The following is a 24,746-nucleotide window of genomic DNA, read 5'->3' on the forward strand; positions in this document are numbered from 1 at the left end:
AGTTGAAAGAATAGTGGCATTGTTTACTTGAATTTTTCTTTTAAGTATAAACTGATAGTTTTCAAAAGTTTTACTTGTTAACGGTAAAATGTGTGCTTCTCTGTAACCCCAGTGCTATGTATCTAAAGTAGATGCTGTCTACATTCAAATCTCTTGTCCGGTGCTTTTAGCCCTACTCTTCCAACCTCTCCCTCCACACCCCAAGGATTCAATCAAGATTCCAACTTTCATTTTCTTTGTGCTTCCATTAACCTGACCTATCCTTTTGAAGTTACAAACCAGAAGACAGGTCTAAAGGTTTAGGTGTTTTTTTTTGTTTAATATTTATATATATGTGTGCACATGTGTGCAGGTACCCACAAAAGGCAATGAGAGGGTGGTGGATCCCTTAGAGCTGAACAGTCTTGAATAGCCTGGTATGGTTGGTACAAACCAAAGTCTGATCCTTCTAGAAGAGCACGTGTTCTTAACTCAGGATAAAGCTAGCTGTGTAAGAATGTAAGATAATGCTATGGTGTGCATATGAGATAGCATCATATGGCTTTCCAGGTTGCTGTTCAGTTTGGATACACTGGTTCGGTCATCTGTTAAGTTTATTTCACAATCAATTACAAGTTACCTAAGATTTCTACATTGTTAAATATAGTCTATGAATAGTATTTGAACTTGAAACTATTCACACGTGGCTTCTAAGATACTTTTAATGTTTTCCTAAATTTGTAACTTATTATAATATCAGTATAAACTTCAAAGCTGGAGTTGGAGCTCCTTGCCTTTCTTTTCAGTACTTATCTTCTCTATTATAACATTTTATTCACCTCATTGTGTGGTATTTTCACTTGAATATGTAATAGACATCTCCTGATTTTTATATCCAAAGCCAAATCAGTTTTGCTGCTAACCTTTCTCTCAACCAATTAGCCTTCCCTGACTATGATGAAATACTCAGGTTGATTGATTTTTTTAATAGTCAGTTGTCCTTGTTACTTTGGTCTGTAATGAGGCAGCAGCATATGGCTGGAGTACAGGGCAGAGTGGTTAGCTAATCAGCCAGGAAGAAGAGTAAAGAGAACTGTTGGCTCCTACTGGTTTCCTTAGAGTCATGTTCCCAGTGACCCAAGAAGCTATTAGACCTTACTCTCTAGAGATAGCACTGTAGGGACTGAACCTAACACATGCTCCTTTGTGTATACCTGGACCACACCACTGCAAGCCTCCTGCAGGAAGGACCTTAAGGCTCTTTATGCATGTCTAATCGTAGTCTACCTACAGCGTCACCATCTCTACTGATGTTACTGTAGTCTAAGATTTATTTGCCTTATCGCAGTGATCAACTGGTAGTTGCATTGCTTCTTTGTTCCTCTTACTGTGCTTACAACAGGAGTTGATCATTTAAAGGCTTCACTTCCTTTGCTTAGATTGCTTCTTACCTAAGAAAATAAGCAGTCCTTGGTAGTGATCTGTGGAGCCTCGTTACCTGCATTCTTCCCCTTCTCAGTTCCTATTGCTTGAGCTACTGTTGTTGATTATTAATATTTACTATTGATTTATAAACTGCAGTTATTCCTAAACCAGCTGTATACCTAAATCACCACACAGAGACTAGGATTTATTTAATTAACCTGGAGCACAATGCTGGGCAACAGTTACTCCATCCTAAACCTCCAAGCCCGCATAGTTTCCTCCCATTCAGATTTCCCACATTATACTTGCTTTTAGTTATATCTTAGGTCCAGTACATCTCTACTGCTGCTCCCAGGTCCTCCTCCCCAGACCAGGATGTCCCACCCTATTCTCTCCATTGCTCAGCACTGGCTGGTTGTTTTATTGGCAGAACAGAGAACAAATGGTGGCATGTTTACACAAACTAGAGACAGGTGATGCTTAGAATAAGCATACAATGCAATTTCCGATTGAAACCAGATAGTGGGGTAGAGCAATCAGCACTTGAATGAACAAGGGTAAATGTATACATTCCACAAGAATGTATTCTATCAACAAGCCACCTTACCCATTCCAGCTGTCTGTGTTCTTTTGATATGGCTGGCACACTCCCACCTTAGGATGCCTGTTACTGTTACTTGCCTGCTGGGGTCACCCATAAATCTCCATGGGTAGTTTGTTCAATCCTTGTAGTTTTGCTCTTTAAAACCACAGTGACAAGCTTACTTCTTAGCCTGCTGTTACTTGTGTATATAATAAATAGTGTGTTCTGCTTTGCTAAAGTATTAGAAAGGCGTGGACCTTTCTATTTTCTGAAGTATCTCAGAAGTATCAAGCACATGATGCATGCTTAGCATTAGCAAACTTAAAAGTACTTCAAGATTTCAGATTAGAATACCCTAATTCTAAGTAATTCTAGTTGAGGTTTCAGTTTTCCTCAGCTAAGGATTCAACTGACTAGGATACCAAGTAATTACACAAATCAGCTTAATGGTTCAGTGTTACAGGTATTTTTGATTGTATGAGAAAATACTCCGTTGTGCTGATTTTTTATTGTATGAGAAAATACTCCGTTGTGCTGCTCTTAGTCTTAAGTGGTAGAGAAAACCAGCTGCATGACATGCACAAATGCAGGTAAATACCTACAAAAAGAAAAAAAACAAAAACAAAAACATGTGCCTCAGACAAGATAAAAACTTGCCAGTATTAAGACCAGCTCCTCTGTGGTATTGTTTAAAGAAATGTCTTCTGATCTGGACATAATGTCAGCTGCATGACATGCACAAATGCAGGTAAATACCTACAAAAAGAAAAAAAAACAAAAACATGTGCCTCAGACAAGATAAAAACTTGCCAGTATTAAGACCAGCTCCTCTGTGGTATTGTTTAAAGAAATGTCTTCTGATCTGGACATAATGTAAATTCCTTCTAGTGTTAGCACTTGGGGGTGGGGCCGAGGAGAAGGGATCATAAGCTTGGGGCAGTCAAGCAGAAAGCCCAGGTTACCCAACACTGGGGCCAGCTGGGGAGATGAAACTTTTCAGTCTTATTCTCAGTACATATATCTGTTCCAGGGGTTCAGATGAGTTCTGCAGGGGGTGAAAGTGCGTACCTTTAATTCCAGCACTCAGGAGGCAGGAGCAGGGTGATCTCTCTGAGTTCCAGGATAGCTAGGGCTATACAAATAAGTACTGTCTCAAAAAACGAAACCAAGCAACCAACAACAAACAAGAAAATGAATTCTGCTCTTCTAGAGGGCCCGAGTTCAGTCCCCAGCACCCACATCTAGAGGCCAACAACTGAGTGTATCTCCAGTTCCAAGGAGATCCTGTGGCCTTTTGTACTGCACTCATGCACATACCCGCCCTATTGAGAATTGCTCTTAAAGCTGTGTGCATGTCTGTACACATATATGCACACAGCCTGCAATACAAGTTAAAGTGGAAGCTTTTTAAGTTTTTTTTCTGGACATGGGCTCTGCACCATTTGCAGGCAATTTTGGCGCAAGTCTCTGATTCTCTTGGGGGTTGAACATTAAGTAATGAGCTTTGGGTGTCTGGTTCGTCAGTTCTTACCATGAGAGACATCTAGATACTATTTCACTTGGGCCTTTACATTTCTGAGTTTTGTAAGCTAGGTATAAGGTTTGTGAAAGTATTTACTGGCTTTAAGTTTCCACAAATGTTCATGTGAATATATACTAGCATTAAGTATAACGACGAACAGCTTTGGATCTGGTAAGTTGCTAAGACTATGAGAAAAGGGGAGGCAGAGGTGGTCTTAGAACCTTTCTAGCAAAGACAAGACAGTGTCATTTACACACTATACACTCAGGGTTGATTTGCTTAGAATTTAGTACCGACTGTAAAAAGTGGAGTAGTATGTAAAAGCTTTTAGTCATTTGCACAGGTGTTGAGTAGACTGAACTACTCCAGAAATGTTCTGATACACAGGTCAGCAGTGCACTTCCTGGTTACGCTCAGCTCGGCGATAGTCTCTTCTAGGGGCATGCATATGCCAGGTTTCTTTCTCATCTTATGTCATGTTAGATGTGGAACTCCTGTCTTCACTCATTTGCTTTTTAGCAGCCGCCCCATGTCAGTCTTGCTACATGGTCAGTTTTCTTCTTTGTAGGTTTTATAAAACCTAAAAGTTCTAATTCAGAAACAGCTCTAATAAATCGAGCACTGGAGGATCTAGCTAAGGAAAATTAGGTGTTTTTTTTTTTTTTTTTTTTTACAAATTTCAAAGTTAGAATAGTAACTGAGAAGACAGGTGCAGTGAGTGGTGCACACACCTGTAATCTCAGTACTCTGGAGACAGGCAGCCTGGTCTACAGAGTGAGTTCTAGGACAGCCAAGGCTACAGAGGGAAAACCTGTATTGAAAAACACAAGAAAAAGTTACTGGTAAATTGAAACAGGTGGCTGCTGGAAAACATTAAATGCCGTTAGGACACTCCACTAAGGGTCAAATGGAGTTGCACTTACATAATAAGCCCAGCATGTGGGAGGTAGAGGCAGTTTGAGGCTGTCCTTGGCTATAAACCGAGTTTGAAGTTAGAAGAGACGATACTGTCTCAGAAGAACACCAACATGAACAAGCAACAAATGGAACAGGGTTTATATCACAGCTGTCCCCTTCCCAAACTCCTAAAAGCATATTCAAAAAGGTGATGATTCAATAATGACAGTTTCCTAGCTGGGTGTGATGGCACATGCCTTTAATCCCAGCACTCAGGAGGCAGAGGCAGGCAGATCCTGTGAGTTGGAGGCCATCCAGGGCTACACAGAGAAACCCAATTCCTCCTCAGTAAAAACTACAATATAGCCCTTCCCTGTCATGCCAAACCCGCCTGCTAAGGAGTTGCCATGAGTAAGGCCACCATCCACTGAAGAAATTTATGGCCAAGAAGTTCTCATTGAAGTCAAACAGTGGCCTAGGAAACAGCATCATCATGCAAGAAGCCTTGGAAAGAGTAAACGATGTCTGCTCAGAAGAGCATCCACATTCCTCCTTAAACAGCCTGTTTGATTGTGATGTAGAATTGAGTCTTCTACATTTTCATATGAAACTTTGCTAAATAAACTTGTGATACCAAAAAAAAAAAAAACCTAGACTATAAATTGAGAATATGATTTTAGGTTTGATCTCAGATTAAATTCAGGATACTTCGAAATTTAGGTTGCTTTCAGGTGGTGGTATGGTTGAGAAGCAATCGTTATGAATTTCTAGATGTGGATTTTTATTTGTTTACTTTTTGTGTTGGGGCTTGAGTTCAAGGCCCTGTGTTTAAGCAAATGCTCTATCACTGGCCTAGACTATCCCATTCAGGAAACTTAATATACTGTTAATAACAGGACACTAGAATTGGTTTTAAAAGGATACTGGATAATTTCACTCATTTCTTCTGAGGTTGTAGAATTTGCATCCATTTTTTCTGCAGCTGTCACAACTGTTGCAAACGCCTTTTGAGCATACAAGACAGAAGAAAATAAAACTTGTTGCTATGCATCCTTTTTTCTTATTCTTTTTTTTTTTTTTTACCCTTGAGATGTTTCTAGAACAAATCAGGCTTTAAAACTGTTGCTGTAGATAACTGGCACATCTTTTTTCATATCAAGAGTTTAAATTCTCAATACCACACTAATAGGTTTGGTCAGTTATTCACTAAAAATAGTAAAACTGGCTCTTTGTGAGTTTGTTTTAGAGGATTAAGGTAGAACAGCAAGCAAAAAACAAAACAAAAACATAGCTAGTCAAAATCTAAGAAGCAAAGAAAGAAAGGCCTGTTTCTTCTACTCTCAATCTTTCGTACTCCAGGAAAATGCTGATTTTTCTTGGAAGAGGCTAATTCAGCATGTCTTCTGATGATATCGGTCAAATGTCAGACGGGGCTTTTGACAGTCTGGACATGCATTCCTGATTGGAATTCCTCCTGTTATGTGAGATATTCACTGTACCCTGTGCAAGGGTGCAGCCTGCTAAGCTGCTGTTTCCTGAGGAACTTGTGAAGCATAACAAAATTTATGCCTTCCAAACAAAAATTTAAACATAAAAGTTTAATTTAAAGCAACTTTTTTTTTTTTTTTTTAAGGAAAGCTGTCTTAAACAGTTAAACAACTAACTTGTACTTTTCTTCGTGGCCTACCTCTGACCAGTCGACAAGGTTGATCAGCCGGCTACACTCCAGGTGCAGTTTATATGCGATACAGATGTCAGGGGCACTATTTGGAATACAGCCTTCCTCACTTTTCAGTGCTTCATTCTAAAAGCAGCAGATTAAAAACAAAAAGAAGTAGCAGAATTCCTAGCCTAAACTTACTAAATCAGAACATAGAATCTTCTCTTAACACTTGAGTAGTTTGTTTACTTGGGTTTAAGTCTTGGCCATATCCCTAGCTCTAGGTCTAAGCCACTCTCCCCATAAGACCTTTTTTTTTTTAAATCTTAATTGTGAATTACTATTTGCGGAGACTATCATGATACATTTCAGTTTGCTGTAATGAGTTTAGAATTCTATGGAAATGATTACCCAATAAAATGCTACTTCCAACATTTGAATTCTACCAGTTATGTGGTATTAATACATCTCATTAGCAGGAGTACAGTAAAAGTGATCTCTCAAAAACATTTCTCAGCACTACGGTTTTTGTTTTGTTGTGGAAACAGGGTGTATATATATATATATATACACACACACACACACCAGGCTCCCACTCCGGGCAGCTCACAACTAATTTTATCCCTTGTTCTGTATTCCATATAGTCCGGGGTAGCCACCGTAATCCAAACAAAAGTACAGAGTTTTTTAAAAAGACTTTATGTGTATGAATGTGTCTGTGTGGCATTAAGTTCAGTCATCTGCAGAGACCAGGAGAGGGCACCAGAGAAGAGGTGGAAGCAGTCAACCACTGAGCCCTACCACCACAAGCCCTAGAGAAACTGGCAGTACTAGCTAGTCTCACTTACTTGAAATCCATGTTTTTACTAAGAAACAAAATCTCATACACAAAATGCATCTAAAATGACATCAGTTTGTTTCTGTAAGTCTACACTGTTTTAACTTGTAGTTCATACATCACAACTTTCTGTTCTCTTTAAAAACGGATTCATTTATTGTATGTGCATAGGGGTTGGTGTATGTCAGGGTTGGAGAGTTGCAGGGGTCAGGTTTCCTTTCCTCCACAGTTTGAGTCTCAGATTAACCTCATTCAATCAGGCTTAATGGCAAATGCTCTCCACTTTCTGATTGAGCCATCTAACCAGCTCATGTTATTTAAACATGAAATTATCAAGGATGGAGAGGTGGCTCAGGAGTTTGGAGCTGCTAAAGCAGAGGCTCAGAATTTGGTTCTAACTTAACTCCAGGCAGCCTACAAATGATATGGACTCTTTCGGCCACTGTACTCACATGAGCACATACCCATACACATACATAAAACAAGGGTTTAAATAGGAAACCATCAAGCTCCAAGTTGGCACCATATTGAAAACCACTGCCATAACTTCCTCCTCAGTATTCTCCCATACTTCACCGTTGTATGCCATACTACAATGAACAAGAAAACAGTAGTTTGGGAGGTTTTTTTTAATGGAGCCACTTTTAACAAAAACATAATTACTATGTAAATGTATATGAGTGGTGTTTGCGGGCATGCATGTGCTGTGTGTGGTATACGTCAAGGTCAGAAAACAATTTTGTGGAATAAGCTCTTCTAGGCACAAATCTCAGGTTATGGGGCTTATTACAAAGCAGTCACCTTAGCCCCTGAATTATGCTGACTGCCCACTTTACTTTTTTTCAAAATCTCAGTAACTTCAAACTGGCTCTGAACTCAGTAATCTTCTTGCTTGAACCTCAGTAGTGTTAGAATTTCAAACATGCTACCACTCCTGACTTAAGAGTGCCAAATAATGTGTCTTTTCTGAAAGGCAAACTTCCAACCTATTTAGAATCTAGGATTTTTTTTTTTTTAAAGAAAACAATGAGTGTGCAAACTTTCTGCTCATTAACTGCAAACTAGAGAATGTATTTTTGATGCTGATGTCTAGAGCTTAACTGGAAGAAGTAAGTTTCCTTCTTACCTTGAGATAATAGTAAGGATTGTTGAGTGCAGTGTGGAGGGCAATTCTTGGCGCAGCATTTAAGTGCTCGCGGAGTGTGTGGGCACCACTGAAGTACACTACCTCATGCAGAGGCTGGCTCTCAGGAGGCACAAGGTAATCTCTGAAACAGTCAAGTCCCCATCACCTTTAGATAACAGGCTGATTTTCAGTTGAACAGTTCTGTCAGTCCTCTATGACTGAATATATGTTATTTTTAAACAGTGAAATCAACACCAAACAAAAGCCAAAAAACGCTATAGATCCCATAGCGTTTCACCCAGAATTACTTCAGTACTACTTTTAAAACTTCCTCTGTATTTCTGATGGCTATTCTTGTTGATCTACTTGACCACATCTGAAATTAACTTAAAACCAAAACAGCTGGGCACACCTCTGAGGCATTTTTCTTACTTGGCTTTTTTGACGTGGGAAGACCCTAAATCTCAGCCACATCTTCTCATGGCAGCCTCTATGAAGGACATGAAAGAAAGCTTGTTTTTGCCTCATTTTTATAAGCTCATATACACTTTTGCTGAGAGATTCCTTCAGTGGTTATTAGAATTTACCTCTTCAGGACTCTCACATATGCTGAAGACAAGATCCAGCTTTGTGGGCTGAACAACCACTGGATTGGATTCTTTGGAGTTTCCATCAGGAAACAGCCATTGCTGGACTAGCTGAACCACAATCTGCAAGCCACTCTAATAAATAAACTTTTTTGTACATACTAATCAGTCAGTCAATTAATCATTATATCAGTTCTGTTCCTCTACAGTATTCTTTAGAAGGAACTATGTTTCAGTTCTAAGGCAAACCATTAGTCAAACATTTGAGCATCTGTTACATTTATGCTTAAAGTCTCTAATGTAGAACTTTTAAAAGTTATTGTTGAATTTCTTAAATTATTCAGGAAACAGATCAACATTTTACCATAGCAAACATTCTAGTCTTTTGAGAATGTGTTATACAGTGCCTGAAATTGAGAATTTAGGAAATCTTTTTGTATCATGAAAAAACACTGTAATTAATGATATTCCAGCAGCTTTTTTTTTTCTTTTAATAGAAACTAGTTAAGACCAGGCTAACAAGATGGCTCACTGCATAAAAGCAGTTGTTGAAGCACTGATGTAAGAGGCCAGATGAGGCCAGTGCCATGGGGCTGGGACCAGAAGCATTTCTGGCTGGCATCCAAGGTACAATGTGAGACCGTGTCTCAGAGGAATAAGGGACAGCATGATAGGAGGCCTTTGGTCTTTCCATGTGCAGACCCTTGTGTACAATGCACATACACCACCACCACCACACACAGACAGACAGACAGACACACACACACACACACAGAAAAACCGAAAGGTTAAATTTAAAGCCTTCAAAAACAGGTTGTTGACTAATAAAATTTTAAGTGTAAAAATAAGCATAACTTAGAACTTTTTTATTTTTTACTTTTTTGCCTATGAGCTAGAACTAATTTTAAAATCCAAACTTTGGCAAAAGGGAAGATTAGGAACAGGAATGACTCAGGGCTGTACAGTGCTGTATAGTGTGCGCTGTAACTGTCAGCACTTAAGTGTTAGTCCTTACCAGGTCTTCAACTCAATTTTGAATCGACTGCCTTTTTTTAATGACATATTTTCTTTTTAGCTTTCTTTTTGTTATACTTTGTTATTCATTTTACCTCTTTCCTAGCAGTAATTTTTTTCTTCAATAACTAGGAAAAACAACTGCCCTCAAAATTGTCCTGGAAAATAAAAATTTTCACTTTTAGGAAGGGCGTGATATTTACCAAAAATATATTCATCTAAAAGGTACTAGTTTTTCCCATAACCATTCTATTTACTGCCTCCTCTGCTGGCACATTTTAACTGCCTTCATTTAAAAACATAACAAACTGCTTTACCACCTTCCCTTTCTTCTTAGGCAGTCTCAGTAGTCCAGGCTGATGGAAAACTTACTCAAGGCCATGCTGGCCTAGAATGTCCAGTGATTTTCTCGTGCTAGCCTCTCAGATGCTGGGGTTATAAGCATGAACTATCACATTCGGCTCTGCTTTTACTAGTTAAGATATTTTCTTTGGTATACTTAACATTTTTATATGTATATAGCCAAAGTTTCCAAAAGATCACTTGGATTTTTAATTTCATGTATACACAGAGATGGCTTTTGGGAAATGCACAGAATGATCTAGGCTTCCCAAGAAAGACTCACAGAACAAACTAGGACACGTCGACAGCCCCTGAGTAGACACTGCATTAGAGATTTGGTGGTGATATTCAGCTGTCCTCATAATATATTCAGGACAAAACAGTAGCAAGGCTACTATACAATGTCTGTTTCTGGGCTTGGCCAGATCCAACATTTACTACTTTTTTAGGCAGAAAAATGATTGGAGTAGAATGCAAAAAAGAGGGAAATACTTTAAAACTTCCTGTATTTTTCTAACCTGGCCTAATTAGCTAAGTTTAAACCTGCCTTTGCCATTTGATTAGACAACAGGACAGAAGATCAATAAAAACACCCACTTTACTTAGATGGAAGAAACACCCTGGACTGGCTCTGTACGCTGAGTTTACTGGTGTCATTTGGAAAAGCAGGATTACTTGAGTTCTCCAGAGTCCTAGACTTACCTTACCAAGCTGTCTATGAAGTTGACAACATTTTCTCTGAGCACTTCAAATTTGGTTTGCTTCTTAGCTGTTCTCCTTGACTCCTTCATTTCCAGTAAGGACTGAGTGGGTAAAAGAACATACCATTCTTGGTGATTCTGGGACAGAGAGCTGTCACTTGTGTGGAGAGGCAGCTGATGCCCTTATGCAGAGAGCAGACAAAGATATGCTGTATTTTCTGTTAACAATTAGGGAAGACTCTTCCGTCTACATGTTTTGCTTTAAACATACATCAAGTGAATGTTCAAGGAAAGAGGAAGAACACAATTCACTTCACTGCTAGTTATACAAGAGTGCTCACTACTTAGAAATCAGTACATTTAGAATCATTAGGAAGAATGCTAGAAAGATAGAAAAGCCCATCTATTAGCAGCAGACTGAAATTCTGTAATACTTGCAACTTAGTAATATGGGATAAAGAAGGGCTTTGACAGAAAGTGAATTATCTGAAAAAAGAATACTGGGCATATTGTGGCTCACTTTCTTTTTTACCCTGTGAATGTTCACTAAAAAAGAAAAGGGCTGAGACTGTAGCTCAATGGTAGGGTTACAGCTAGTGGTGAGACACCCTGGGTTTGGTTCTCAGCACATCAAGAAAATATGACTTAGACTCTCTTGAATCTCTTATCAAAAAGAGAAGTACATTATATCATCGTCATATTTTATAAGCTATATTCCCATTTTCCTTGTATGGACAGTTGACTCTGTTTTCTTCCTCGAGACTTTAGTAATGGTTTCTATACTGAGTGGCAGACTGCACTGTGTACATGGACAGTCTAGGTGGCAGTGAGACAAACAGTATTACAGGACAGAATGGAAGCTACCCCTAGGTGGAGATATGCCACTTCTTTCTCTTGAGAATGAATTCAGTCAAGGGCCTGGCTGGGCGGTTCCCCTTGTATTAGCTGGTTCATTTACCATTTTTCATGCCAGAATTCCCAGCATCTAGTGTGGTTAGTAAAAGCATCCACGAAAGTTGGCTGCAAGTCTTTGTGAATACTGACTCAGCAGAATTATTTTTATCTCCTTTCTTCTTTTGCATGCTGGTCAGAGCCTAACTATGCTTCTTAACGTCCTAACCCTTTGGGCTTCCATATTCTCTAACGCCAAACTCCCTGTCCTGTCACCCTGCCAGCATCTCTTCCCTGCTTTCCTCCTCTGGACAGCTATGAGAATTAAAACTTGCCTGCCCTAAAATTTTCATTTGTTTGTTTTACTCTAATAAATTACCCTCAAGCTTGTTTGAATACTTGATTAAATTTTTATTAATGAGACTAATGACTCCCCTCACCTCCCCAAAGGACCTCAATTTCCCTGGTATTATATAATGGCTCCACTGGAGTTCCTCAAGATTTCCTATAACACTTCTTTCCTGCCTTCTAATTCTTTAATGAGCACAGAAAACCAACCGTTTCCTTCACTTTAGATGGCAATGGTATGTCTGATTTATTAGCTCCAGTCTGTTCATACTGTTGCTTGTTGTAATGTAAATAAATGAAAGTAGAGACATTATGCAGATTGAGTCTAGAACACCAATTAAAACAAGGACACTATCACCAATGCAGCTGGAAGGAAAGGAAAGCTATCTGACCTTCTGAAGGTGATAGAGGTCTGTCTTCTGCAGCCCCTTTATCTGTGATCCACAAGCATCCTCGTCCTCTTTGCTATCTGCTTTGAATACAAAATCAATATACAACAGAGAGAACAGGCATTGGCACTAATCCAATGGAAGCAAAAAGAACACTTTCTTTTTAATATGGGCAAGATTCTGCCAGACAAATGATATTCCTTCCAGAAGCTGAAGACAGAACATATAAAATTGTTTATATTGCAGTGAGTTCTTCAACAACTAGCTACTGAATTCTGAACATTTTGAGCCAACAGAACAAAAGCCTGTGTTAAAAAAAAAATCATATGAACTTGAAATTACTTTCCTTTGACCTTGTTAAGGTTATACGCATGATCAGTTAGTTACATTCTGACACACTTGGTCTCAACCTTCCAATTTACTATTTTTGAGTCATTACTCTTTAGTATGAAGAAGGTGGTTTATAAGAGCTGTAAAAGTAACTCAGGGACAATAAAACCTTAAAGTGTTTAGCTGTGCTTCTGGCGGGTATGTTGCTAGGAATTGAGAACCTGAACACCTGCAATGGTTTGGTTCAAATATGACAGAAGAACTTAGCTAAAGAATATACATTAAAGAACCAGAAGCCAATTCCTGATTTTAGAAAGGCATAACCTAAGATTTGGACAACTATTAGCTAAATTCTTTATTCAATTCCATTAACATGTAGCAGAACCTTAAAACTGATTAGAACACTCAGCCTGATTTAACCCCAATTTAAGTCCAAATTACAATATGCCAATAGTGTAAAGAAACCATTAGATGACAAATAACCAAGTATTTCTTCCTGTGAGAAATTTTAAGTTGTTATTAATAATAATTGATTTTTTAAAACTGAGAAATAAAGACATCATCAGGATGGTGGTTTTGCTTTAATTCATAAAATGTTGTATTCTTTATCGTGCTGTCAAACACTTTAATCTTTAGTCTTTCCCATTTGAAAACTGCAGTCCTTAGTGCTAGCTATCATAAGATTTGTTCACTAGGCCATGTTCTATAAATTCTCATTAAAATTATTGTGATATCTACACTTTTAATAGAATTCTTGAGTCCACTTTATTTTATACTCTGGTTAAAGGACTATCAATGGGCAGGATATTACACTTACCATCAAGGTTCTGAAATAGCATCAGGAAATCCTTTATTTTCTGTGTTGTGTTGCCAAGTTGCATTTCAGTAGAGGAATTCAAAACCTCAATACATTTCTGAAGTATGCTCATCAGTTCATCCTTTGCAAGCATTCTAGAAAAAGAATCAGTGATAGGAGATCTAATACAACTAGAAAATTAGCACACCTAAAACTTTTTCTACAAATGAAATGTTTTTGTTCAAAGAGGAAGTAAAATCTTCATTAGTGATGACTAATTTCTTATTTTTGTTTTAAAGATTTTATTCAACATATGTGACATTTAGAAGTATAGAGTTCTCAACACTTAGCTTAGCTGAGGAAGAATTCAAAGGTTGTGTTCACAACCTGGTTCTGATAGTGTAAGACAGAACAAGCTCATTACTCATTTCTGGTCCTTAGCATCCTTGTTGGTCAAGTGGGAACAACACTTTTTTATGAAACATTCCCTCCTGTACTGACTGACTCAGGACATAAATGAAACCAACAAGCCCTAGGCAGAAAAAGTTAGATCTCACAAATCTCAGAAACTTACCAAACAGACAAAAGGTATGGACTTGAATGCATATAGTAACACAATTAGTATATCAAGAAGTCTAAGCTACAATGACTAAAATCAGAGGTGGCATTGATTTAGGTAATAATAACAGGCCAACAGAAAAGGAGAAAAATTCAGAAAGAGATCCAAGGTGTACATGGAACTTAAGTATATGCCAAAGGTAGCATTTCAAATCACTGAAAAAACATGCTAGGTGTCAGAAATAGCTATTTTCAAAAGAGCAGAACACTATTTCATATTATATATGCAAATTTATTTAGGATAGATGAAAAGTGTATGGTTTGAGAACAGGAAATAGCTCATCCCAAATGAAGCAAAGACACTAAAGCCTAATAATGATATTTGTGGAGAAGCAGACACACAGCAACAGTATACACCGCTATAATCAGCATTACAGTCTCAGAAAGGTTACTTCCATGTATTCATTTTGTGGAAATTACACAAATTTATAAATACATATGCTCATGATTAATGTTTATAGAAATGAAGAATTATAAACAACCTAAATATGTTTCAAATAAGGGTCTGATTAATTAAAACACATTCCTAAATGCAGGATGTCAGAAATGATAAATAATAAAGTAGGACTATATACAGTTATAATGGTGATAGCTAATATTTATTAATATGCCCATATATGTATCATGTTATGATACTCTATGTGAGATTTTACCATTATTATTCCAGTATTAGAGATAAGCAAATAGAGTCACAGCAAATTTAAGTAGCTCATTCAGTGTCCCAAAAGTGGTCACTGACAAAGGTGAACTTTGAACTTAGTGTGCCATGACAGGTCTGTTCTCTCTTGGGGATGAGAGGCAGAACAAAGCCTTCCTCTCTGTTCCAGGCTGAGACTTCAAGTCTGCACCAGAGCCAAGCACCATGCATGTTCTGACTACACACACTGCAGCTCAGAACAGTGTTCATGCTAGAACACACAGGCACACACATTAAACCACGTGCCAAAAGTTAAAAACTCTTACAGAAAAAACAAAACAAAACAAACAAACAAGCAAACAAAAAACCCAGGCAGAGTAAAGGAACAGGCATTGCAGAAAATTGGCTCTCAATTTTAAAGTGGTTAATGGCAAGTGATAAAATACAAACATAAAAGATGATGGGGAGTTAGCTGTATGAACCCTGTCTGTCATTCTTCTGTTTGTACCATGTGCTGAGATGATCAGTCAGGGTGAGGTGCTGGAGTCCACAGAATTCTTATTCCTGGCTCATTTTGAAACTGTTTATAAGCTCTAAACACGAAAGACACATGGGAGATACATTTCTTTTTACTGTACTGCCTGGAATGTAGAAGACAAATATCCTGGATTTTGAAGATTTATATTTAAAGTTCCTGTTCTGCCAACTAGGAAAAAAATGTTTTTCAGACTTTAACCAAACAAAAAAAAAGGAAACTCAAAAGTGTCTGTGACATTTTGTAACACCTAATGTGTCAACTGGAGGAAAGACATTTATTCCAAAGGTACAAGCTTCTATGTCACTGTTCTTTTGTGGTGGCCGCACTTTTACCTGTCCTTGCTTTACCTGCTATATCTGATCCTCAGTACTTTTGAGTTCAACTTAATAAAAAGATGGAAACTATACTGGTATTCATTGCTTTATTTATAGCACCAAACTTGCACGTTAGATCTTGGCAAATAAAAGCTGAAGGTTCAAAGTGCTTTTAAGTCAGATCTGAATGATGATCCTACTAGCAGTGAAGCAATTTCATGCAAGGCACTTAATCACTATCTATGCTTCAGATTCCTCAGGGAAAGCACGGACAGCTGACCTACCAGAAAGACTGCAAAATGTGCTCAAGGTGCCTCAGGCAGTGCGTGGCACACAGCAAGCCTTCAGTAAATGGTTACTGTCGTCACCATTGCTTTTGTAATCTATGTAGTATATGCTACTTGACTGACATTTATGATCCCTAACTGGATCCTGAGTTTAGTAGACCCAGGAAATTTAAAAGAAACGAGTAAGTTCCTCCCAGACTAATGAACTTTACTAATCATAAAATTATAACACAGAGAATCAACTGGCTAGGCTACTGGAGAGACAGTTAAGGGGAAAAGGTGCTTGCCACCTGAGTGCCATCCTTGGACTAGCAAAGTTCCAGAAATATTCTAAAGTTTATAAACTCACAGAAATAGTTTTGCTGAGCACAGTGTCACATACCTTTAATCCAGCACTTAGGAGACAAATGAATCAGTGGTTCATAGCTACCTTGGTGTACCTAGCAAGTTCTAGGGGCCAGGGCTACAAAGTGAGACCTTGTCTCAAAAACAAAATTTTTATTTTTTTATTTTTCCAGATAGCAAGAAATTTTCCAGTTTCATACATACACCGCATCTGTAGATCACTGTACTAGATTTTAATACATTAATCATTGTATTACAGCTTTTGGACTTTGCGGAGGATTGAATGAAAACATCGCACATAAGTTCATTTACTTGGACACTTGGTTATCAGTTGCTGGTGCTGTTTAGGGAGGTACAGCTTGTTGGAGAGAACGCAGCAGCAGAAGCCGAGTGCTTCCTCTCTATTACTTGTGCTTCAAGAAGCTTGCCACCTGCTGCCATGCTCCCCTGCTACCACCACAAACTAACCCACACTCTGGAACTGGAAGCCCAAATCAACTCTCTTCTATAAGCTGCCTTGATCATGCATGGTGTTTTATCACAGCAACAAAAACATAACTAACTTCCTACTGTGCCCATGTGTTCTCTTCTTCTGGGCATGGAGGGAATGAGGACTAAAAATAAATCTAGTTAACTGACTTCTTTATAATAGGTTCATATTGTTAGGTGTGGTGCATACACTGGCACAGACATGAGGATTCTGAGTTCAAGGCTGGCCTGAGCTACACAGCAAGTCTTTGTCTCAAAACAAAACAACAAAAATACTATGTTTGCATAAGCATTTGTACTTGCTCAGGAAATTTTGAGCCTTGGACAAAAACCCACATTACATTTGAGCTCCCTTTCTCACTATTCAGATGGTCAGTATTTGAATGTGTGTGGTACATGCATGTAGTGGCTTAAATAATAATGGCCCCCAAAGACTCATATGTTTAAATGTGTAGTCACCAGGGAGAGTAACTCTTTGAGAGAATGATGAGGCTTAGGAGGTGTGGCCTTGTTGGAGAAAGTGTGCACTGGGGGTGGATTTTGAGGTTTCAGAAGCCCACAGCAGGCCTTGGCTCGCGCGTGCTCTCTCTACCTAGGGATCAGGATGTAGCTCTCAGCTACTGCTTCAGCACCTTCCTGCATGCCGTCATGGCTCCTACTGCCAGCACAGTATATTATGCAAGCCCCCAATCAAATGTTTTCTTTCACAACAGTTGTCATGGTTCAACATGACATATCAGTCACTAAGTGACTAAGAAAATGCATGTCAGTGTACAGGTGTGTGCACCGTGTGTCCATGCAGGGGCCAGAGGACAACATCAAGTGTCCTTTCTAATGGGCCCCCTTAAGTTTACAGTATTTATTTGTGTGTTTGTGGTTGTGTAAATGTGTGTGCATATGAATGTTACAACGTGTGAAGGCCACAGGAGATTGTCTGGGTGTCAGCTCTCTGTTCATTATGTGGATACCAGTGTCTGGCTCAGGAACCCTCACCAGCCCTCCACCTTATTTATGGTGACAAGGTCTCTCACAGAACCAGCAACCTGCGGTTTTGGCTAGACTTGCTCACCACTGAGAAATCTCCAGGTCCTTAGCAAGAGCAGCAAGCCCTGAGCCACTTCTCTGGCCCCTGACGTCATTAAGTTCTAATCACTTTGGTAAACTGAGACATAAGAAAATTTAAAAAAAAAATTTTTTTTTTTAATTGTTTGGAAAGTGAAAATTACAAGACTGGCACGATCTTCCTTCTGGGTTCAGCATCCAAACCTTGGAGGTCAGAAAATATAGCCAATATTGTGGCCCTTGCTCTTGAAGGTCAGCCAGCATCCAGGAAAGGATAGGTAGGAACCCTTTGGTAAGTCATCTGTCCTCCAAAGATTGGGCTCCAGCCAGTGTACATTCCACAGGGAGGAGTCGGCAGACATGTCCCATATGCTTCTACAGGGAGCTATGTGGTCAGCATGTAGCTGCATAGTCATGACCTATACCTACAGGAAAAACTAAAGGAGACTGCTGACTTTAAAAATAAAAAAAAATATATATGTATGTGGACACCTACATGGTCTTAAAATACAATAGGAAAGTACAACCAAACACATTAAACAATTTTGTCAGCAATTTATTATGTATGTCAAATTCCCAAATGGTGCTGAGTTCACTTGTCCAAGATTAAACCCCATTCTCCAGGAAATACAATAAGAATCAGGAGGGGCCCCTTGAAAGAGTATGAAAAAGGTTATCTATGCTGACCAAGCAAAGCCTTTCTTAAACATTTCCAGAATCTCCTTAAATGGCTATCCAAAATTGCCCCTTTCAAAATCCAACAAATTGTTCCTGAGACATCATACTACCCTAGATGTAACTGCTTGCTTTCTGTCTTTCATCTTTGTTCATTCCTGACTGATGTCTTCCAGATTCCAATTCCTGTAACTTCATAAAGTAAGAGATGCCAAGCCTTGACCCCATGACCACCATACCCTCCTTCTACCAGGGGCAATTAAATTATCTCTATGCATCCCTATTTTTCCTTAATATGAGCCCTAAAATTCTTTCATTGTCCCTGTTTGGCTCCAAAGCAGCAAAGACCAGTTGTCCTGTATCACAGATCCCTCCCTCCCGCCCCTGGGTACTAGACCTCTGAGAAGAAAATGTTAAAATAAAAAACAAATGAGCAAATTAGATATGTTCAAGTGTTAAAGGTAAACAAAAAATCTCACAGCTGAGGATGCACAAACTAGCCAAATTAAAAAAAGAAAACAAAACAACAACAAAAAAGCAGGACTCTTAAAAAAAATGAGATGTTTATAGTTAACTAATATTGGTTATATTTGGCCCAAAATAAATAGCTTAAAACATTTTATAATACCATATGAGCAATTTCAAGGACAAATGTTATCCATACCCTGCTGGTAAACTGTCAAGTGCTGGAAGCACAGACTGCAGATCACACATGCAAGGTAGGAAGGAATAGATGGCTGCTACATTACCACCACCAGAAACTACACACATAAATTCAAAAGTTGTTCAAATATTCTTAGATACAACAGGCTACATAGGAAACTTTTGGGCAGACAGGAGTTCTGGAGGAAGGTGTTACTTACTGGCAGGCTTAAAGCAGACAAAAAAGGAACAACAACAACAAAAATTACCTCAGCAGCTGCAAGGCTGATGCGTACTCCTCTGAATCCCATATTTTCTGTTCTAAACATGTGCAATACAGCTCCCTGATCTATAAACACAGGAAATGATTTATGAAGAATAAAAGTCACATACTAAGTTTATAGCCTACTAGTTATGCAAAAATCATCATACATTGATGCTACTAATAAAAAAATCATTAAATTATAAGAAGCTTCTTGGCAATATATAGATCAGAAACTACAAAAATATTATTTACATAAAAGTCAAAAGAAATTGCATTGGGAGTGGCTGATAATAGTAAGTCACTTTATAATATCATTAAGAATGGAATAAATGGCTAATTGAAGGTTTAATAGCCAAGTAAGCAGCACCACACAGAGACCACTGTTACACTGAATCTCTAAAGCTAAAGATCTGAAAATGAAGTATTCTTCCAATCACATGCATTCTACACAGGGTTCACAGGTCTGGGATATAATAAAAATGTCAGCTGAGCATAATTTTGCAAAGAGCAGAAGTACTGTGTTTCTTTTAATTGTTGGTACAGCACAAGGTTAACCACTAAATGCTTTCAGATTCCGTCTCCCAGTTCTCCCGGAGTACAGAACTAGCTCTTCCTGTGCACACAACAGAGTGCTGAATTAACAAGGTTATACACTACAGCACAAATATGGGATAGAATCCACTGGGATTCATGTGGCTATTATAGCTTTAACTTTCAGAACAAAACCATCTATTAGTAATGTGAGCAGCTAGAATAGACTGTGCTCTTATTCTAAGAATTGGTTCCATTTCAAATTCTGATGCCTGAGTAATAGAGAAATCAAAACAAGAAAGTACTATTATTCCTACTTTGTTGATTCTAAATGGGGAAATCTTATTTACCTGTCGGCCCAGTGGGTACTTGGGAAGAGATGAGATAAAATTATGAAGACATCTCAAAACAAGGAAGTAATTGATATGGTAAACATGCAGGTTTTCCAATAATGATTGAGTTTCCTCCTAAAAAAAATCAGAGAATACATTATTAATATGGACGGTAGTGAAATAAAATTTAAAAATTACTTTCTGGATACAAATTTCTTAAAAAGCTAATGAGTATTTAGAATTACAAATTACTTTTCTTAACTCATAAAAACTTGACACATCAAATTCGGGACACAGTCACACAATTTTTTAGTATTGAATCTAGCTGTGTTTTACACACATCAGAACTGACTTTGTAATTTAGTGTCTGTCCTGTCATTCACCAATTAATTACAGACTTTTATCCTCTGTGTGGCACTATTAAGCAACTGTTGTATACTACAGAGAGTGACATAATTTTCCTCGACTTCACTGAAGTAGCACACTGTGTAGTTCTGACCTTCATTTCAGGTGAGAGTCTCCTTTGAGGTTTTTATCTCTAACATCTCATGGCCTATAAGCAAAGCAAATACAGTGCAGACCATTCACGGTTTATACTCTAACAGCAACTGTCTGACTCCTTCCTGGATACGGTCTACCAGGGCTCACAGTGTAACATACACTAGTACTTTTCTGTTAAATCATAATGATGAGATTAAAATGGTTGGCCTTCCTTCAGCTGATAGATGCTGCCCCACCAAACCTTCTGCCATCTTCCCCGTCATGATGGTGATGTATTTCTATGCCTCTCAAACTCTTGTCCTCAGTCTCTCCTGTGTTGTCTTTGCTTTCCAATTTCCTGCTCTGATTTCAAGTTACAGTGTAAGACTGAAGACAGCAGTCTTAAGGATGCTGTTCAAACAAGCACACAAGACGGTGTAGGAAAATGGGATTGTGGACCAGGCAACCTGTTCAAGGTCACACTTAGAGGGCAAAAAGAGTGAAAACTGTCCCACCCAGCTATTTATATTTCCTTTTCCATGCAAAGTCTGGTATTTGAGGGTCTTATCCTAGAACAGTAAGAGAAAGAGAAGTGCAATAAACAAGCCTGAATCTTCATAATCTTGCATTAAGGCTAAAGAAAAGTTCCAGAAGAAAGAAAAATGGCCACCTCCCATTTGCCCACATGTTGGCTTCTGAAGGTGACACCAGATTAAGAGGCTGAAGGAAGGCAACATTTAATTCAGTCACAGGACTAGAAGAAGCCAAGCAAGGACTGACCTGGAACCCTTCTCCCTGAGGGTTAACTCTTACAGTGTTTGAAATTGCCAAGGGAAAAAAGTTATTACAAGTTCCACCTAGCTAGGGAGTGGTAGCACATGCTGGGAATTGAACTTACGTTCTCTGGAAAAGGCAGCCAGTGCTCTTAACCACCGAACCATTTCTCTAACCCTTGATTAATTATTGTCTTCTTTCTGTAAAACTGTAACAGCTTCCATGCTGGAATATAGAATTTGAGAATCTTCGTTTTCCTGGCTGTGGTCACTCAAAATGGCTCAAGAACAAACTCTCCCTTATTCCCTTTAAGATAAGAGCTGGGGGGTGGCGTGGCTGGAGAGATGGCTTGGCGGTTAAGACCATTGGCTGTTCTTCCAGAGGACTTGGGTTCAATTTCCAGCACCCATATAGGAGCTCACAAGTCTACAACTCCAGTTCCAGAAAATCTGACACCCTCACACAGACATACAGGCAACATAAAATAAAATAAAAATAAGTAAATAATAATCATAAAAGATAAGGTGGTTCTTGTGTCGACACAATGAAGAAAATGGAGTTTCTTCCTCAGTTTTTTAGTCAACAAGTAACAGTGTACTAACAAGCAAGATGTTCCTTCTGTTGTCAACATTCATAGAATACACTTGCTAAGGTCAGCTTAGGTTGTACTTTTTAGTAGCATTTAGATGCAAAATAGGTCCTGTTAGGTCCAAAGCAGGCCTGTCCATTCGCAGCCCATTTGAGTTAATGTAGACCATCCTCTTGAGAAATTTACCTCCTCTCGTACCAGCCCTCTTCCGTAACTACTTACCATCTCTTCCTCTATTAGTACACCTCTGGGAATACGCTGATCATGTCCATCCTCAGCCTTCTACTGACCTGCTTCTATCACCCAAACCATTTTAAGATAAAGATCCCCCTAAGCCGGCAGTCTGTATCTCTGTCATCAGATTTCTGCCCAGCTTGCAGATAACATTCAGGAATCAACCTCCACCTTGCAACTACTCCAAATCCAGCTCACCTCCCTGGCCTACAGAACCAAAGGGCCCTCAAATGGCTCACCAGTGAAAAGAAAGGCACTTTCCTCTTCCTCAAAGGAGAGTGTTGCTGCTATGGGAAACAGTCCAGTCAAGCTGAAGAGATTAAAATCATACACTTAACTGGCTAACAAACTCTAGGAACTGGCTCCAGTGTGGGATTCTCAGTATGGTCCTGTCTGGGGTTCTGGCTTCTATCCCTCCTTGGCCTACTGGTTTCTCTCCACTTCATAATAATGACTACCTCCTGTCTCTTCAGGTTCCTTTGGGAGAGAATTAGTGAAATAACCCAAAAGTCAGTAAACCATATCTTAGCATTGCCTGCCTGCCTGCCTCCCTGGCTTTTGACCCATGTTTTAGCCTTTCTAAGATGCTCCCTTAAAGTCCCCATTCTGCTGGAAGTAGTTAGAGGACTACCATTGCCCTTATCAACAAAATGCTAGGATGTCAGGTTAAGGGTGGGGGAGTGGAAATAGCAGTGATGGTGCTGAAGGACTTTGATTTGGTCAGTAACCTGAAGAACTATTACTGGGTTAACAGAAGCCTAAATTCAGCAATCCTCAAGAACCTTACAAGCCCAAACCACTACCTCCAGTACCTGCCCCAATGGTCAATTGCCTCATGTAAGGGCATCTAGTGAATCCAAAGAGCTTGTATTAGCTCAAAGACCCTACCTGCTGACTACCATACAAATTCTTCTTGCTTTCCCACCAAGTTCCTGTCCTCTATTCTTGGAGGCAAACGGACAGCTTGTTTCTTCAATAAACTTTTCTTTCTACCCATGAGTGGTCCATCTGGGTGGTTTCATTGCACCCTTGTTTATAGTCCCCAAAGCTGATGACCACATGACTTTAAAAGTCACTCTAAAAAAGTAAAAATAATCCTTCTTGGGAGTCTAGAGAAAAACAGCCAGCAATAGTTACAAATCATCAAACCAGGTGTGATATAGTGTATGCCTTTAATCCCAACATTCAGGGAGTTAGAGGCAGGTGGATAGCTATGAGTTGGAGGCCAGCCTAGTCTACAGAGTCCAGGACAGCCAAAGCTACACAGAGAAACCCTAGCTCAAAAAAAATAAAGTCATCAAAACAATGTAGTTTTCTTTTGAATTAAGCCTCAAAATTAATAAAATAAAATAAGCCAAAATAAAGCTATTAATGTAACAGGATTGAAGGAACAAAAGAGTTGGGGTGAAAACAATGTAAAATGCAGTGTACTTGTATATAAAATTCTAAAAATTCATTATTAAAAGTACAGGATTGCAAAGAAAAAAAGCATTACTGTAAGGAATAATAGGTATTTAGTCTTTTCTATCAAACACTTTAAACTTGTGTTTAGGAATGGGAATGCAAATCTTTTAATCCCTCTTCTAAAATAACTTGTGTTTAGGAATGCAAATATTTTGATCCTCCCCATTAATATGCAAATGTTTTTTATCCTTCCCTGTGCAGCACACAAGGGCATCTGCAGCGTTCCCAGAACCCATAGCCTTCAGCAGTGACTCCCTTCTCCTGTCCCATTCCCTGGGCATCATCCCTTATAAGATTAGCCAATGAGGGCATCACTGCCTTCAACTGCCTTAGAATAAACACAGTAAGCTTCCTGTCTCCATGTACTTCTCTTCTACTTTATGCTCTCTTGATCAAGAGTATCCAAAGGGAGTTAGAGAGATGGCTCAGCCATTTAAAAGGATAGGCTCACAACCAAAAATATAAGAGTCTGGTTCCCAGAACACACCAAGGAAGAAATGCAGTACAGTCTCAACCCGCTCTAAGGCCTGCTAGACACAACTAACAAATCAGTGACACGTCCACAGTGGTTCAAAACTGACACTGTAACTATGGGTGTAACCAGCATCCCTCTAGCTGGATCTAAGGCCAACAGGAAGGAATCATGCCTGTATTGTAAACCTGGCCAACTCCTCATGACTAGTGAGGTCACAGACCCCAGAACAGGACCTGCTACTGGTATTTTCCTACTCCTATTTCCACTCAAATTAACTTCTGCCCTGGTCTTAGTGATTTATCTCCATCTGCTAATTCTGGCCTTAGCTTATTCTTGGGTTTTGTTGTTATTCATAAGAAATAAAGGTAGATCATAAAGCTATTTATCTGATGATCTGATGTCCTGGGAGCTCTTGGGACTCTTTGTGTTAAGTTTTTGGCATGTTCTCCCCTCCCCCCCCCCCCCCCCCCCGCAGAGACTTTCTCAAGGACTCATTCTTCTTCTAATATGGCAGTGTTTACTAATGCTGTTAAGTTGTAATGTTATTAAACCATAATCTGATAGATT

At 39.0% G+C, this 24,746-nt stretch overlaps 1 protein-coding gene across 7 annotated transcripts in view; it reads right to left on the bottom strand.

The window, feature by feature from the left end:
* Positions 1 to 3,779: 3,779 nt before the first annotated feature.
* Positions 3,780 to 24,746, bottom strand: part of Orc3 (origin recognition complex subunit 3) — a 53,719-nt gene continuing 32,752 nt past the window's right edge. For 4 of the 7 annotated variants that reach the window (XM_021642680.2, XM_060373447.1, XM_060373449.1 and 1 more), the window contains 9 exons: positions 20,182 to 20,298; positions 19,305 to 19,384; positions 13,450 to 13,583; positions 12,306 to 12,385; positions 10,676 to 10,776; positions 8,031 to 8,172; positions 6,094 to 6,210; positions 5,331 to 5,410; positions 3,780 to 4,130 (listed from right to left, as the gene is read on the bottom strand). In XM_021642680.2, coding sequence (XP_021498355.1) covers positions 4,025 to 4,130; positions 5,331 to 5,410; positions 6,094 to 6,210; positions 8,031 to 8,172; positions 10,676 to 10,776; positions 12,306 to 12,385; positions 13,450 to 13,583; positions 19,305 to 19,384; positions 20,182 to 20,298 — 957 coding nt within the window. In that variant the 3' untranslated portion in view covers positions 3,780 to 4,024. The remainder of the gene's footprint in view (positions 4,131 to 5,330; positions 5,411 to 6,093; positions 6,211 to 8,030; positions 8,173 to 10,675; positions 10,777 to 12,305; positions 12,386 to 13,449; positions 13,584 to 19,304; positions 19,385 to 20,181; positions 20,299 to 24,746) is intronic. The other 3 variants (XM_021642681.2, XM_060373448.1, XM_060373450.1) reach the window with 2 other exon arrangements.

Source organism: Meriones unguiculatus, chromosome 20 (genome assembly GCF_030254825.1).
Source record: "Meriones unguiculatus strain TT.TT164.6M chromosome 20, Bangor_MerUng_6.1, whole genome shotgun sequence".
In the NCBI taxonomy this organism is placed as follows: domain Eukaryota; kingdom Metazoa; phylum Chordata; class Mammalia; order Rodentia; family Muridae; genus Meriones; species Meriones unguiculatus.